The 17,969-nt window shown below is 38.6% G+C and overlaps 1 protein-coding gene across 3 annotated transcripts in view; it reads right to left on the bottom strand.

The window, feature by feature from the left end:
• The window catches only part of DOP1B (DOP1 leucine zipper like protein B), a 52,990-nt gene that overhangs the window by 14,876 nt on the left and 20,145 nt on the right, over positions 1–17,969 (bottom strand). For 2 of the 3 annotated variants that reach the window (XM_075172286.1, XM_075172295.1), the window contains exons 10-24: positions 15,868–15,988; positions 15,246–15,365; positions 14,546–14,651; positions 13,863–14,054; positions 12,329–13,022; positions 10,502–10,773; positions 9,550–9,702; positions 8,413–8,513; positions 7,542–7,732; positions 4,172–5,786; positions 3,447–3,558; positions 2,637–2,825; positions 1,831–1,956; positions 1,091–1,225; positions 367–422 (exon numbers count right to left, since the gene is read on the bottom strand). In XM_075172286.1, the coding sequence (XP_075028387.1) occupies positions 367–422; positions 1,091–1,225; positions 1,831–1,956; positions 2,637–2,825; positions 3,447–3,558; positions 4,172–5,786; positions 7,542–7,732; positions 8,413–8,513; positions 9,550–9,702; positions 10,502–10,773; positions 12,329–13,022; positions 13,863–14,054; positions 14,546–14,651; positions 15,246–15,365; positions 15,868–15,988 (4,183 nt within the window). The remainder of the gene's footprint in view (positions 1–366; positions 423–1,090; positions 1,226–1,830; positions 1,957–2,636; positions 2,826–3,446; positions 3,559–4,171; positions 5,787–7,541; positions 7,733–8,412; positions 8,514–9,549; positions 9,703–10,501; positions 10,774–12,328; positions 13,023–13,862; positions 14,055–14,545; positions 14,652–15,245; positions 15,366–15,867; positions 15,989–17,969) is intronic. The other variant, XM_075172305.1, reaches the window with a different exon arrangement.

Raw genomic sequence — 17,969 nt, 5'->3', positions numbered from 1 at the left:
ACAGCCATAGCAGTTTTATTGAATTTAGAAGTTCTCTATCCATTCATCTGGCAACACAGAACAGATAAAGACCATAAGAAATTATACAAGTATCTTGCTGATGAGATGCCTGAAGTATGTTGCTCTATCAGTATGAAATGAGGCTTTCAGACTGGCATCATCAACAGAGGAATGGAACATAATGTCATAGCCCACTTACTTTGTGTCTATCTGTTACTTAACAATGAAGCGGCAATAACCATTTCCTACATAAAGGTGCTCTGTGACATTGTGACACGAAGATCAAAGTAAAGCAAGAATAGTGATGCTGGCTGTTACCCTAACTAGAGTCAAACAGAAAATTCTCTTTTATAATGGCTGAATTACCTTTGAATGAAAGCATAACTGAACTGCAGCACTGGAATATCTACAAGAGAAGATTTCTGAAAAATAAAAGCAAAACTGCAATTATTTGCCATCAGAAAAAAACGAAGGTCCAAGCTGTTGAACACTTGTGTTCAATGGTTAACACACCCTTCTCAGAAGCCAATTCCACTCCAACAGGTGACCAACTATAACAAAACTATCTATACAGCAGTACGAGGGAGATTAGAGCTTTAATAGAGGACCCTAGTTCAGAAGCAGTCACATTACTTTGGAATATCTGCTACAGTTTATTCAGAGCTGTAGAAGCTCCTACAATGGCGTGCACGGTAGCAAACTGGTTTCCTTGAAAGCCAGTTGGAAGATAGCAGACTCAATGTGAAGTATTTCTAACTGCTCAGATAAGGGTAGAGAGACAGAAATGGGTCACTGAGTTGTATATCTGCAGCAGCTTTACAAAAATTGTCATCACCTGTGGTACTGGAGGACCCCACACCTTTTCATTACCAGCAACTTCTCTAGAAAAATATTCTGAAGAACCTACTTACGCTGATGGATCAAAACACAGAAATGCACGTTCTAAAAACATAACTTATTCAGGAGCAAAAGAGAATCACACATTTAAAAAAAAAAAACCCAAACTTTCCTTCTAACAATATTTAGAAGACACATTGGAATAGATCCAGAATAGAATATATTAAGAAAATGGATTTAGCTTCACAGTTACCTCTTCGCCTTTGATTTGTGATGGTTTCTTGACTACCTCTTTGACTAGATGTAATACAGTGTCAATTTTCAATGTGTTAAGTGCACATATTAAATCGACAAGAATAAGCTGAGATGCACTAGCCACTGGAAGAATCTGAAAAAACAAAACAAAACAAAAGACACACCCCTTAGATCAGGCAAAACATGAAGTTGAAAAAACAGCTTTTTGTGCAATTATTCAAATATCAATACTTACACAAAAAATAAATTAGACAAGTTAAATCGAGCATGCAACCATCTGTCATATACAGATCTTCTCCCAATACCTTATGAAAACAGCTTCATTACGCTCAAATGAAAGTAGAAAAGAAAGAGGTGTTCTACTCAAAATAAATGCTTAGTTCCAGAGAATACTACAACTCTCACCTTTCTCTGGAAATGGACCTGATCCAAGGTCATTAAAACATAATGGGCAAGTTGCAATCCTGAGATTACAATCCAGTATTGAATAAAAAATGGCTATTACTATCAGACTTAAACTCCCACACTTTCCTTTTTATTTGATTACTTATTTAGGTTTAATTGTAGTCCTGATGCTTTGTGGAATTATGTATAAATAAGAGCATTTCAGATTTTTCAGTGGCTTGACGTAAAAAAACTCAAAGAATCTGTAAACAAGCCCAGTGTTTAGAATTGATTATATAAAGGTAACATTTGCCTTTACGCTGGAAAACTAAGGGTGCCTTTCTTTAGTTTCACCTTGATTTTACTTTGATTCCTATGAGGTTTCTTGCTGTTCCATACTGCTGCAATTGCTGCCATCAACTGGATTCCAAGTTGTGCTGTCAATGGATTCATGAAGTCCAGTATTTTAGTTCTTAATGTCTACAGAGAGGAAAAAACATAACTGTCAATGCTAAACTTTACAAGGCAAAGGCACCTCATATTCTGTAAAACATTATTCCTTTTCCCAAGATGTTCAGAAAATACACAACAACAAAAGGATCTCTTTATATACTTGGCAGTATATAATTTATTGATAATTTATTTTGATAGTTTATTTATGAGTTAGTGTAGCCTTCTTACAGATGGAAGCCAGATTTGTTGGAAAACAAATTGCAAAATAGAAGAAATAACTTCTTGTGTTATATTCTCTCTTCTCCTACAGATAGTTTTCACTACTATGATTTACCAATATCCACAGAAGAAGGGAAAAGTCTAGTATTTTTCTTCCTTCAGGTACATATTCTAATACCTGCGGAAGGTGCAGACAATTCAGAGGTGGTTGGCTCTACAGCAGCTATTAACAGAAGCTCACAGAAAAAGCAAAATATTAAACAGATCAGGTAAGGGTGCAGATTGGCAAAAAGAACAGGGAAAAATCTACTTTTGTAGGTAGGTACTGTGCAAGTGTGTAGCTCATGAGAGTTCTTAAAAAATTATTTGTGGCCCAATATCATTCTGGGAATAGCAAAACTATTCCTATGAACTCCATGTAAAATACACTGGTGAGGGAGGGGATGATAAGGATGATGAGATACACAGCAGTTTAAAAGAACTCCTACTTTGGTTGCTTTAAAGTAGACCGAAGAAGAGCCTTTAGTTGTTCCAAAGAAGTCAGTTGGTCTTTTTTGAGAGTCTTCCCTCTTTATAACACTCCAAAGAAGGGACATGGTATTAATAATGCGAGGCAATTCTTCCAAAATGGCATTCCTAGCGTTTCTCAGGTTTGCAGGTTCAGCTAAACATGATGACTAGAAAAAACAGAAGTATGAATATTAAAATACATTATATTGTGCACCACAGAGTGACTGCTCTTATTCTATAATTAGGAGACTTATAGTCAACTTTTGTAATGACAACTTTAAAAATAATTCAACCATTCTGTTTCTGAAATATACTGCTGCTATTAGAGTCTACTGAATTTGCTGTTCACTATTTAGACACAGAGAGAATCAATTTGTCTAGGAAATTGTTAGGATAATGTCCTCTTCTGACAAATGTTATAGGAATAAAACTTGTAGACAACACATCAGCATGTTATCAACTCAAAAGAAAATAGAAGACTTTGATAATGACAGAGCAACTGTAGACAAGCTACACAGGACTAATATTTGCGTAACCAAGATCATCATGAACATCTTCTGCTTAAAATTAACTTTCCTGTCTTCAAATGAAAAAAATTAAGTTCAGTCCCCCTCCCTTACACTTTTACTTAGTTCACTTCTTTTGGTGTGCTATGAGGCTTCTCTAAGGTTATCTTCTCGTACAAGTGCCGCTTTACTACTTATATTCACCTCCAAATGAAAAAGGGACACATACTTTGACAAACTGGTGCCAAGGTGTCAAGTGAGTGGTAGGCATTAGGCACTTACCTTTTTAGTTTGGTTAGGGTGATCCAGAAGGCAGAAGTGACCAATGGTTGTCAGACCTTCCAAAAGGGTTAGGGGGTAATCAGGTGTAACATTTTCTCTTTTAGAAGTTAAGCTTTGTAGGGGAAAAAAAAAGAAAGGTTAACAGGCCAAGTGGTATTTCCTTGATTAAAAATTCCGGTAGAAATCTATTTCTATTCAATGGTTAAAAGAATACTGGAACAGCCAGACAGGAGTATCAAATCAAAGGATTCACAAACTATGCTTGGACAACCCTGTTTCCTTGTCTAGATCTTTTAGAATATTATTCCCCACCTGACCATAAATCTTTCATGTCTAATTATTTTTCCCTAGTTCTTTCATTTACTGCCTGTTCTGAACAGTATCACTGTATTTTTCTTCTCCAGGGTGTCTCTCCCCAGTTAACCCTCCAAAATCCTCAGTTTTTTCAAAACTGGGAACTTCTTTTTACTTGGATGGCAGGCAGAGGGGGACAGGAATATCACAGCTGCTGGTCATTTTTGCAACCGCAGTGAGCCCTGCTGCAACAATACTGCCTCCACCGCACCTGTGCTCAAGGGATAGATGCCTGCATGTGCAGCAGGGCTTGAGGATCAAATTCTGGGAGCCACAATGCTAAAACAGTAAATTACCACGCATTACACTCTAGTAAGAGGAACTTAAAAAAGTTTCTGCATAACAAATCCCACATTGCAAACCCTTCTTACCTTGCAGATGTTTTTGCAGATATCTTCACAGCTTCATTTTCATACTGTTTGACTAGCTCATCCAGGTTTTTACATATCTGTACAACAAATGGTGCCACAGTCCAGCCTAAAGACTTCCCAAAATAGGGCAGGGAACATGTGACTAAGCCTACCCAAGTGGGATGCATCCCATAGCCATACTCTGGTTGCAAACCTCTAACCACAGCAGAGACGAATAATCCCTGTGAAGTTATTGGGTGCGGATAGACATACTGCATTGCACCAATAGCCTGCTGGAAATTAAGAGCCTGCTGCCATTCCTTAGAGAGGTCTGGCTGATTCTCCTGCTCCTCATGAGTCTGTCCAAGATGGTGCTCCAAGACAATCAATACCTGCAAGAGCTTCAGCAACTCAATCTGGAGTGGGTGTTCGCTCCATATTTGATCATGCCCAAAATTGATTAGGCTCTCTTCAAAGAGTTCTTCTTCAGGGACATTATCAACTCTATCTGCCATAAGCAGTTCATACCGTTTCTGACTTGTATACATAGATGCAGACAAAGAAAGAAGGACAAACTCCTGAATTTTGCATCTTCCTAGCAAATTGCGTATGAACTCTACGTTCTTATTCTCTGCTGCCTTTGCCATGGTAGCTAGCTGGGTCATCATTCTAATCAGGACTTCCACACTTTTTACCTGAACATCTCTGTTGCCAAGCACATCTCTGTGCGTGACCTTCAAGTAGCATGGATAATATGAACGCAGAAAACTGAGACAGAGGTAAGTGAGCAATTCTATTAGAAGAGAATGGGGACACATGGTTGGGGACTGAGTCTGAAGCTTGCCATAAAAACTCTGCCCTACAAGAGCTTCCTGATGGCGAGCTAAGAGATTGTAAATAAGATTCAAATGTGCTGTAGAGCTGGTATCCATGCTTGTACTAGCTACAGCTTCAATAAATTCTTTAGGGTTTGTTTTAAGCACTGCCTCCAGAACAGAAAAAGCATACAATACCCTCTTAGAATCGTAAGGCTGCAAATATAGCAGCATGTGTTTGAACAGAGCCTCAATCATCTCCTGTTTTTCCTTCTGCTGCTTGAGCAACCTAGAATGGGTAATTTCCTGGAGCTCCAAGTCCACCTCTTCATCACTTGACAGAGACTCTGATGCTTGAGTCCTCTCAGAGTCAGCACGCACAAGGTTTAGCGCTACGCTGGATTTGGAGCTTTCAGGAAGGAACGCATTGAGAGAACTCACATGGTTCGTGGTCTCTTTGTCATCGGTTGCAGCACTGTCATTGTCCTCATTGCTCACTTCCTGCAGCTCCAGAGAAGGAGAAAAAGAGGATGTATTTTCACTGTCATGGCCTGTGCTGGTGTCTGCTGATTCTGTGTGCTCACTATTATCTTGGTCACCATCTGCTTCATGTGAAGTCACTGGATTACAAGAGCCATCGTTTTCAAATTGTTCAGTTTTTAACTCCGGCTTCTCTGGATCTTTTTCCACTTCAGCCCAAATTGCTTCTCTATCCACGGTAGTAAACTGGCTCAATGGAAGGTTTTCCTCGGAGTTGCTCTCAGAGATGCCAGACTCTTTCAAAGAGGCCTTTTTCTTGCAAAGCCAATCACGTATATCTTCTGAAAAAAACATTTTTTTTTCAAAAAGAGCATATAATCGTCTATTTCATACAACATGCTTTATATTGAATAAATAATTATAAGAAAAAAAAAAAGGTTAAAAAGCTATTCTGCTCTAGTCTACTATTAATTGTAACAAGTGAAGTTAAAAACCCACTGGGTTAAGGCAAGAATTATCTTTTTTTTAAAGTGGTAGAGCAGGCCTAACCTACTGTAAGTTCAAGAGAATAGGATCAAAACATAAAGCACATGCTGTTTCTCTTATGCTATGACCTCCTAGATGTGACAATTTTTTTTTTATGCTTCCTGAGCATAAAATGTTTGTTGAGATCAGGAGGGAAATGAGAAGGATAGCAACAGAGGATTTTTTTTTTTAATTAATTTATTTTTTTAAAGAGCTAATGTTTTCCTTGATTACATGGGGAACAAGGAAGGAATATATTAGCTCTGTGTTTGTATAGCGTCTAATAAACAGGTCCCTTTGGATGCTATAAATGTCTGCATCTAACTATTTGCCAATCAAGACAGAAAAACAATTATGCAAGCCGACAGCTAGGTTAACAGTAATGAGACAGGTGACATGGAAGTTTCTTTACACAAAACTACCGGACACTTCTCCATTGTCTTCCTGCTCTGCTCCAGGAAACAATCTTGGCTACTTGGGCCAAATGGTGCAGAGTGTCTCATATCCATACCACTCCCAGCAATCCCAAACCTGAACAGACTTCCCAGCAATCCCAAACCTGAACAGACTGCCAGCCTTTGCAAGACTCCGCACTTGGCGTGAACCCTGGCTCCATACCTGTGTCAGTCTTCCTCAGCTGCTCCCCACAGGGCTCTGTCACACTTGTCTGTTCCACATTTGACACTTAGATCATATGTGGTTCACAATGGTTCTCATTACAGGTCTTAAAATGGACATCTTCCAGCTGTCAAATTTAGCCTGTCAAGGTAAAGATGCCCTGCCACATTCCTAAATTTGGGTGGCTGGAGGTCATCTTCAATCCAAACATCTCCCTTTGCTTCTACATCCTACCTCTACAAGACATATGCTGCAAGGGCTCAGCTCTCCTCTTGAATCAAGGTGGATCTTTTTTGGACAAAGACATTTTAATTTTTAGAAGTTAGCAGAATTAGGTTTTTTTGTGTGTGTGGTATGCCCTAAACAGCAAGATATTCCTCACAGCCTGTCTGATTATTTTAACATGATGCTGAGGGAATCATTAACAAAAAATATTCTGAATAAAGAAACCTGGTATGAGGGTGCATGGTGTGCTGGGGCAAGACTGGGCGGAGAGAGAGAGAGATTTGCCTGTCCATCCTGCCTACTGGAACAGTTCCTGGACTGACATAGTCACCAAACTGCTCCTGGATTTCATTTGGTTGCAGACCTGGTTTTGCTCGAGAAGGGATCCTGTGAACAGTGAACACACATGCAGTGTGGATCATCTGGGAATGGCAATTAGAAGTGTGGGATAAGATCCCAGAGCAAAGCAGGGAGCAATCCAAACCAACAGTGTAGGTGCAGCCACTGTAATAGAAATGATCATTAGGCCTTCAACTAGCATGACTTACTCCTGAACTCTGTTTTAGGCATCACTAGAGGTACTTGGATGAGGAGGAATCTATGGAACTGATACAAGACAACTCAGGGTAACAGGATGCCATTGCACTTCAGTGACTACCTTCAGTAGGTGTTCAGGAGTATGCAATGCTAAGTTAGCACTTACAGTTTCAGTCCAAGAACAGTTTTACCTGCTGAATTTTTCTGTTTGATGTAGTGGATGGACGTGCGCTGTGTCTTTGGATGAAGCAGCAGCAGCAGGACTGGTTCAAGAATCCGTGCAACATCATTAAGTGAAAGAGCACGGATCAGCCAGCCCTGTGCTGCAGCACCAATTGCGCCATCTGAACAATTGAGACTGTCCAGTACCACAAACAGAGACCTGAGTGGAGAAATCAGAACGAAGAAGTACAATTGAAATCCCTAAAAAAGTTAATGCAAACAACAAAATAGTGGCAGGGAACAGACACAGTGCATGTTCAAGTAAGCAACAGCCAATGGCTCGTGTCTGCTAACAATATCTTGATCATGCACATTTTCCTGAGTTGAGGTCAAGTACACATGCGTTTGTAGAAGCAAGGCCATACATATACTCACACGCTAGAAGAGCAGCATATTTTAAAGTTCTTTCACATATTTATTTAGAAACACTTTTAATGCTTTTGTCTCATTTCATACAAAGGCTATGATCTTGTAAATAGGAAGTAAAACTAAAACAAAATAATTTTTTTTTTTTTTGCACAAGTAGCTGGTTCTATTTTCTTTGGGAAAAAATCTAACCCACTCCAAGATAAAAAACGCCTGCTATGCAGAAACTTGTCTGCAAGCTACTCTTCATATATGAAGCTCTTTCTATTTTTACAGAAACTTTCTTCACACAAGAAAGTGCATCATGCACACAGAGTGCTTTGCAAAGCTAGTAGTACAAGAAAGTTGAAGATCTTCCTTTTGCTCATTTTTTGTTCTCTCCACAGAGAACTTTTTCCCACCTCAGAAAAAAGAACAGAACAAAGCATGATAAATATATAAATGTAAGTCTAAGCCAGTGGAAATGGAAAATACCTATCAAAGGACCGATTGTGAGAAGTCACTCTGCTGCCTTGGATCTCTCTGGTCAGATGCCACATGACAGAGAATCTGAACAGTGCTTCCAGCCTTGTCCCCTTTGCAAGGAAACAAGACAGATACATATTTTTTGCAGCATTTATCTCCAAGTGAAGTTTTAGTGATTTTTAAACCTCTAGCAGAACAACAGTTTTTGTGTAGATGACTGCTAATCCTTCTCAGGTGGTTTGAGAGCACTTTTCTATTTTGCAATAGACTAAACCAAAATGCTACGTATCCATGAATGCACAACCAAAACTTAACAGCCACAGTGTTTGTAGGAGCAAAAAAAGACATGCCAATACACCAAAAATGTATTTCAGGACTCTTGTGTATAAACATTTTAGTCTTGGTTTGGTGTTAGGGAGGTTTAAAAGTTGGATGACAATCGGGAAGACATTGGTGTATTAGGTAGTGTTTATTATTGGTAGTTTTGTTTGAAAGCTTTTAAAAGATTTCCAAACTTTTAAGTTTCAAAACTGCAAGAGCAAAGGTATGAAAACAATACTGAAGACTGAAGGTGGCTGCTTTAAGTTTTATTGTGCAAGGCACTTCTCACAAATATACTCTAAGTTATTAAACAACTGTTCTGTCATTAAACTAGGCGAGTAAAATGATTAATAACTGGCTCACTTAAAATACAGCTTACTTATTATGAGAACTAAATACTAGGGTGGACACAGGGTCAACATTATGTTGACATACACTCACAAGCTAATAAAGTCTTTTGTTGGAATATGAAGTTTACAAAATCAACACAAAATAGAATTATTTTAGAGTTATTGGTGGAGCTGGGTCAGTTTGGAAACACTGACAAAAAACTGCAAGTTTGTAGATACTACATGATTTGGACTGAAACTAAAAAAGCTCCAGCATTGACTGATAGAGCTTGTATCCAGGGATTAAGTTTAGCAGTAGTCCCATGATGAATAAATCCCAAGGAATTATAAAGGCATGGACAGAGTCTGTCAGACTCTTGGAAGACAGAGGGACCATGGGAGTGAAGACATGGGGTGGAAGGGAACTGAAGGCAGTCTGGGAAGCACTAGAACAACTCTACAGTGATGAAGGGGCTTCAGTGAATACAGGACTTACTTTATCACGATCCAGAAGTGCATGGCAGATAATGTCTTCACAGATATTTGCTGATGGTGCCAAGCAGTGCAGCCTGTAGAACAGTTCCACACAGGCAATATGATGCTCCCGTGTCTCTTTGTTCAGCTGATTCCAGAGCACACAGGCTACTCTCTAGGGAAAAATAACAACAATTAATAATAATAATAATAAGTGCCATTTCTTCCCTGACTTAAAAGCTTTCCATTGCATAAATGCCCTCTATTACCAAAAGGGATTTCCAAATCGTCTTAGTTTAGCAAAGAGTAAGAATTCAGGTCATACACCCAGACCTAAAGGAATGCAACTTTCCTACCCTAGTAGGACAGGTAATTCAAATGTATGTGCACCAGAAGTTAAGAAAAGCATTTCCGCTTCTATTTTCTGGGTCAAAACTTAACAGATTGTACATGTGTCAGGCACAGCAACTGGAAACACAGTAATTAAGAAAAAGATCCTGGAATCAACCCTCATACCAACACTAATATCAGTAAATGGTCAGGAGAAGGAAAGCATGTTTGGAATATATATACTCAAACCAAGGAGGACGGAATGTTTTCATTATTATTCACCCACTAACATTTTCTTTCATTTGAAAACTTAGAGTGGTATCAAAGTTCTCTAAAGTGTAGCTTTCAAGCTTTCAAACCAAACTCTTCAAGTCATAAATCAACTATACCTAACCCCCAAGAACTTGGGCACAAAACCAACTAGCAATTTGAAAATAACCTGCCATTTTTGAACATCCTGTTGGGAAGCACACGAAGAAGAATGCAATTGCTTTCAAATGCTTGTGGAAGCAAAAAACAGCAGTGTGTCATTGTAACACAAACTTGCTGCTCCCAAACATCCATGCAAATAACATTTGCTTTCCCACCCCATCCTTAGAGGTTCAGTGTAGTTGGACAGTAAAAAAGAAAAAGAAAATTGACACCTGGTAGAAATCTGTTTTCTCTGAGATGATCTTTAGAACTCCAGGAGCAATGGGAGGAAGGGTGACCATCTGTAGCTTTCCAAAGAAGGGGTTATGGCCAGACACTTTGTACCGTTTCATTCTGTCTTCTATCACAAGTGCCAGTGACTGGGAATGGTTGATCACCTCCAGCAGCGTGAAGATGGACACGTTCTGAACATAGCAGTCATTCACACAACAGCATATTGTCATTAAGGACTTCAGCCACAGCGGGAAGCTGGCATCACAACCTCCTCAGAAGATAAGTGAGAAAAAAGTTTTTGAATAATCTCAAGGTTATGGTCATATTTTCAAGAATTCTTCAATCAAGCTCACAGGACCAACAGAAAAAAATGACTGCACAAATCCAACTGTCATGCTATCATCAAGTCCCTTACTTCAGAAGGGACTTGCTTCAAAGCAAGTTATATTCTTTTCCCTATTTCTCCCAGCAGAAAGCTCTTGCAGGACCTCAGTAACCCAGTAACTAGTGGATTTCTGCTTTCCAGTTTATGTTTATTCACAACTAGTTTTTACAGCTGCTGTTTTCCAGCTGTCATTGTCAAAAACAACAACAGAGGTCTGCTGATCCAAGGATGCTCTTTCGAGGAGCATCGAGGCATATCATTTCAGAAAACATGAAGCACGCAAGGAACTGATATGGCTAACATCACATCAAGCCATCTTTGCCACTCCTGAGTGAATAATCAGATAAAGTTTTATTAAAGCTTGACTGGAGCCAGTCTGAAGTATGAGTTCACACCTCTGGCTTCAAAACCAAATGTTTTAACTGCTTTACTACCACAACAAAATGACCACTCTTCCTTCTCCACATCAGGTAACTTCTGTATCACATTCAACCCAGACTTTCATTACCAGAGGTTCTCTCCTTTTGGCTTTAAACCTTACTGTATCCTCCAGTGTATGCAGTTGAAAAGAATTTTGAAAACAAACTTCTATAATCCTAGGATGATATTCCAAAGAAACTCAATTATAAAAGCAAGCCCCCTAAGTTCAGCTACATTGCTGACCACATGGAAGGCACTGCAAATATGCAAAAGTGTCCATGTCAAGCAGACAGCTCACCCATGTAGATGATGGGCATATCATCACTTTGCTAAAGAAGATAACAGAAATTTGTAGTGAGGTGAGGAAGAGAACCCAATTTTCCAGTTTCCCACCTCTCCATTCACTACAAACCTATCTTGTCAACTAGCCTTCAGGCCAATAACTGCTCCTGCTAAAGCTAATAAACTTGAATTCCAAGAACAAACAGGCTCTCCAATTATGCAAGATTATTCTTATATGTTAACTTATATTGGACTCCTCTGAATTCTGAAGGTTAGGGAAAGAGCTGGTTTTGCTTCTGTTATGGTTTAGTGCTCCAGTTTTCCACCTACATCCATCTTCCTCTAACACATCCTTTTTTTTTTGGGGGGGGGGGGGAGGGGGGGGCGGGGAGAGGGGAATGGACACACGGATGGAGGGGGATGGATTTCCTGAAAATCCTGAACCATGCCACAAGGCTCTACAGGCCAGGAGGTCTTTTCATCCCTTCAGCTACAAGTTTTGTAGTGAAAGCTTTCAAAAGAATGTGAATTAAAAAGCTTGGTAAAAATTGACCCTCAGCTGCAAGACACAAAACACATGCTGATGTGGGCAAGTCTTTAATTCACATGCAACTTGCCTTCAGCCCTGTCAAAAGGCATTACTACTGGCCCTGGTCACAGGTTTTGCAAATAGCCAAGCTCACACTGCTATTTGCATTCTCAAATGCTTAAGTTACGCAGTAAAGGAATCTTTTCTTACCAGGAACCTGAAACAGAGAGAGATACAACTGTTCTATCTCCTCCTCCGAAAGATAGACTGGGAATGTGGTACAATCCAACAAAAGGTGACAAGCCGCAGCGAAAGCTTCCTTGCAGTCACCTCTAAGGGGTCCCAAGACAAGCATCACTTGTTCTAAGTCCCACTCTTCTTCCTCCTTTTCCTTTTTATTACCAGAGTTGTGGTCAGAAGGAAGAGGATTAGAACTCTTGTTCTTGAATGGTGACCCTCGAACTGAGAATAAGTCTGAAAGCATTTGTTTAAACTGAGGTACAGTGATTTGCTTTGCATCCCATGGGCTCTTCTTCTTGCTAGCACTTTCAGGTAATCTGTAGCCATTCTCTTTTTTCTCTTTTCCACTCAGATTCATTGCTGAGATGCTTTCGTTACTTGTTTCTTGAAATTGCACCCCAAAAATGTATTTACTGGAAAACTTGGCAACCAGCTCTTGGATGCAATACAAAGTCTTCTGAATGCTCCCCCCTTTCTTCCAGACGTCATCTCTTTCAAGGGTCACAGTTGGCACCCCCAAGTGCTGAGAGAGCTCTGGGGATGAAGTGCTTAGACCAATGCCACTGTCTTCTGACTTCAGGGGAGGGAATGGAGTCTCATCCTCCTCCTGCAGCACAGAATTAGTCTCCAAGGTTATGTCCACATTTTCCTTTTTCACTGGGCTCTAAAACAGAAATGTTAACGTGGTTAATGTGGCACTGCGTAGGTCATTTTAAACTGTGGCAGACACTGGGGAACAGCAATGACAGAAAAAAACCCTAGTATTTGCAATTTTCAGATACAGATTACTTTTACAAAATCATGAGACATAGTTATTTGCAAGCAGTTCAATTCAATTGCATTTAAAACCTAACAAATGTTTGTATAATCATCACACCTTGACTCATCAAACACCAACAGATCCATAGCTACAGATGCTTAGCAAATGGAAATGATTCTTTAAAATCAATTCACCACTAGAATGGTATTACTCATGTTGGATTATTTCTAGTCCAATGCATATATTTGTTCTACCGCAAAACTTTCGCAGGCTGTGCTTGTGTGACTGCTTTATGTCATCTATTCCTCATTCCGTACCATGGTCTCTTGCACACAAATAATACCACATTGTGTTAAACTAAAATATTAATTGAAAGCCTTGCAGACCTAGCCATCTGTAAAGCTGGGCTTGATTTGGTGACTCGAATCTTTAGCAACTGCATGATCCTGAGTGCCTTTTCAAAACTATTAAGATCACATTCTTCTCAAGAGGTAGGATTATAGCCCCAGTTTCAGACAAGACTATACTCCTTCACTGTCACAAATAATTCAAACAAGTCAGAACTGAATACCCAGTAAGAATAACAAGGCATCATGTAGCTCTGGAAGGGGTCAAAGAAGGTAAGTTTCAAAAATCTTTATTGCTGCAGTTATCATCCAGGTTTAAGTTAGGAGAATTAGCATTTGAAAATAAGTTATGTCACTAACAATTGCAAACATCTATGAGTAGTTGAAAAACACGTACCCCATTTCCACTTCCTGTCTCAATGTCCAAATAGGAAGGGGGCATTTGCACTTTGCTAAGCACCTTAAAACAAGTCTTTAAGGCATGAGTGAGTTCTGGCAAACTTAATACTTCCATGTTTTCCAGGAGAGACTGCACCATGTAACTGAGCATCTGTGGAAGATACTGAGTCTGCACTTCAGAGTAGAGTTCCTAAAATAAATAAGCATTGTTTAAAATAGTTATCACATATTACTATTCAGCTGTCTAGCAACACTGATCACTGATTGATAAAGTCAGTTCATGAATGGTTAGACTGTACAAACTTGCTTCAGTGCTATTCCTTCTTTCTTCAGTCTACATGATGAACACTGAATCATACCCTAAAAATCTTACGATAGTCAGCCAGCTACTAAGAGACCAAAAAGTCCCAGGAAATTATTTACCCAAGAAGCAAAAGGTACACTTTTTCATTCCTTTCATAGAATCACCGTATTTTAAAATGCAAACAATTTTTAATTTTGCTAAGCAATAGCACAGGTAGCCATATATAAGTCACCACATAAAACTATACTTTGCAGGACATAGCATGAATATGCATATGTATGTCAATTTGCCTATTTTCATTTTAGGTAATCACAATATGAATTATTTGATTTTAAGTTTCTTAAGACTTTGAAGCAGTTAACTTCAGGTTGCCTTACCAAAGGAATCACATCAAGAAGGAACACCAATAAAGTGCAGAGCTCTGAAATTGTAGGAGGAGTGCTAATATTTTCAAGAGGGTCTCTCATCTGTGTGGATTTGTTTCTGGATTGAGATAAACATTATTTTGTAATGTCAAAATTCTTGTTATAATAAAAAAAGCTTCATCAAAACCAGCACAAAATACTGAACAGCTAGGCTTTCTGAAGCAAAGTAAAATGGCACTTCTAATACAGCAGGATAAAACATTCTGTCAAAACCACCTAAACTGTAGCATGTGGGATGCTAAAGTGCTTCTAATTTTCAGACTGAATCTCTATACATGATCTTACTACTTAAAGTATAATCTTCCCTCTTATATTTAGAAAGAGATAAAAAGATAGAGATCTTTATTTTTCTTCAAAAAACACTTGTTCTTCCAAGGAAGACCCCTCCACCTCCCCTCCCAAACCTCTTCCTCCTTCCGCTGTCATTTTGAAAGTAATATTTCTTTTGTTCTCAGGTTGCTAGTTTCCATCTAATTGTTTACCTGTTTGCATTCTTGAATTCTTTTAGGATGCAACTTACATATTTGTCTCATTCTAACATGTGTTATGTCCCTTCCAGAATTTAAATGCTTCAGTAAACTTTATTATCTTACACAGATAGCTCTTAAGTGGCATTTTTAAGAGGAGCGCTATTGTTTGACAACATAAACACCTGAAACAATCTTCAAAACATTTGGTCAGGTAATCCCAAAGAAAATCCGTGCTTAAGGATGTGATCAACAAGTTGACTGTTTTGACAATTTCTGAAGCGTTTTTGTTCTCTTTGATTGCACTATGTGAAATGGAAAAAAAGGAAGAAGAAGAAACAGATGTCAGTGAAGATTCTAAGAGCATGCACATCACAGTATTAGCTGATGCGTTTTAAAATCTCTTTCCCCCTTTCTCTACTAGCTAAAAGGCATTGATTGTTTTAAATCAAGAACTAAGTCATCCTTTAACAGCTAGAGTTTGAGCATCTTTCTCTCAGATGAAAGAAATTGAGCCTTCAACTTTAAAAATCAGAAGGCTAAGAGTTCTGTCACCACGCTGATTCTTGGCCAATATAACTGGATTTAATCAACACCAATCATATGCAGTACACTTCATTTTCTTCTCTGCTAATCAAAGAGAAATCAAGCATGTATGGGGAAAAAGGGAAGTCAGAAAAATCTTGTCTTCTATACAGAAGGTCAGTGTGTTAAAAACCTAACCTTCCTTAAATTGGTTAGATTTTAGTAAGTTAGCTTAATGTAAAATGATACAGTTTCAGTTCATAGTTTAAAACTTGTAGTTACCTTGCAAGTATGTTGCCACTTTGATTGTAGCTAAGTTTGAGATCAGAACCAAGTGCATCTTTGCAGTAGGAATAAAAGGCTCTAATAACTTCAAGGAACAGATCTCCAACAACCTGCGGCCCTACAATTGAAGGAAAAAAGAATCCAGTGGTTGCACCAAAGCGATTGCTAGGCAGCTCAGTTACAAACTTGTATAGACTTAAATTAGGAGTAGCTAGACTAAAAAACCACAATCACCAAGCAGGAAGAAAATGCTTACGTGGCTTTTTAAAAATGTCAGATTTTCCAGTTAAAATAATATTAAATATGTAGTTAATTTTTTTTTTTTAAATTCTAGTTAAATACCATCTGTTGTTCATTTTAGGCACTTTTTAAAGTAATACTTGGAAAGTCATAGCACTGGTTCTACACTACACTTAAGTCACTTCCGTAAGGCACCTACACTGCAATCATTTATAAGTGGGCATAATCATAACCATAAACCTGCAGTTCACGTGCCAAAAATAATCACCATGTCTATATCCATAAGGAAACCAAGCAGATTTCTCAATACACATTTAACATAGTAGCCTTGATTAAATTTTGAGGGACAGAAGCTGGAAAAATCAGCAAATTGAAAAGTTCAGATGCCTAAAAATATAAAAAAAATGAGAAAAAAGTATAAGTTAGGTGTGTGCTGACAACTGCACCCCATTTTCAAGGGTCAGCACTTTTTTGTTTTATCTGAAATTGTCTATAGAGGAAGTGAACAAATAACAAGTACAATACCCTAAATATAGAACCATTAAAAAAAGTAGTGTATAAAGCATTCCAATGAGTGCTTCTAAAAAGGAAAAAAGAAGTTAAAGTGACTAAAAGTAGCAGAAAAGGTCAAAGATTCTTGTTATGTTTTAGTTTGCTACCCTTAAAAAAAAAAGTTGCATTGCTAAATCCTTTTCAAGAGGAAGTAAAAGTCATATTGGCTTAAGGCTCAAGAAGTTATATTTTGTGTGCTAACTGGAACAGAAAGTTCAATGCAGTTCAGCTAAATAACCCTTATTGTAGTTCAGATTAACACCAATTGTCAGCCAAATAAAACATACAAGAGGGTAATATCTGTCATCTACTTTCTAAATTAGATTAATCAAGAAATTTATAATGTAACAAACTTAGTCAGCTATCCCTTCTTCAGCATTTTTATCACGAAATAAAAATGCTTTATATCAGAGGCTTTAATCACGATAGATTTTTTTAAAAACAGCTAAAAACCAGCTAAAACCAGTGGAAGGAAACATTAGCACCACTGTCTTAAAAACAGGCTAACAACTGCTTCTACAAAGGTAGCATTCATTTGTTAGACAAGCAAAACAGAATCCTCATTTTTCCTGGCAGTGCTTTGATAATTCTTTAACAGGAAATGTGCTTTAAAGGACTCTCCTGACCCATGAAAGAAGATAAGATTACCAGAACACAGGAGCCTGCAAAACCAACCGCCACTCGAGTGTTTAGTCTCAGTACATGAGTTTTATTCTAAATCTACAGGCTTGGTCAATGGTAACATCACTCCCCCACCCAGAATAATACCTAGAACAACACTTTGGGATACAGTCAGTTACTAAGACTCTATTAGCTTCTAACCAGTCCATAGGCTTCTCATACCTGTCAGATTAACAGAATATATAATTTCAAAGATTCATCTGTACATGGTTCTTACAGAATACCATTAAATCCTAAAAATCTGTCAAGGTACTTTGGCTTAATATTTTGATGCAGAAAGGAGAACTTGCCCTTTAAAATAAGGGCTGGCAGAGCCTCACCCTTCTGGTGCTGGCAACTTCATGTACACAAAAGAATAGACATGTGACAGTCAGGGAAGAGGAGGAAATTCTTCACAGCTCAGTCATGAAGTCTCAAACTATAGCTCCCACAGCAGCGTCAGGCCAGCACAAGCTAGCAGCGCACTGACAGAGGCACCCCTACCTCCCCACACCCATAACAGGTTATTTCCAGCTGGAGCACCTGCAGGTACCACCACAGGCTAGCTGCCTGTAGGACTACAGTGTCTGGAAAAGCAACACGGTCATGAGAGTCTGATGCAAGCGTATAAGAAGGCCTGCAAGCAC

This window comes from Calonectris borealis, chromosome 1, assembly GCF_964195595.1.
Source record: "Calonectris borealis chromosome 1, bCalBor7.hap1.2, whole genome shotgun sequence".
NCBI classification, from domain to species: Eukaryota; Metazoa; Chordata; class Aves; order Procellariiformes; family Procellariidae; genus Calonectris; species Calonectris borealis.
This window is presented reverse-complemented; position numbering and strand designations above follow the sequence as displayed.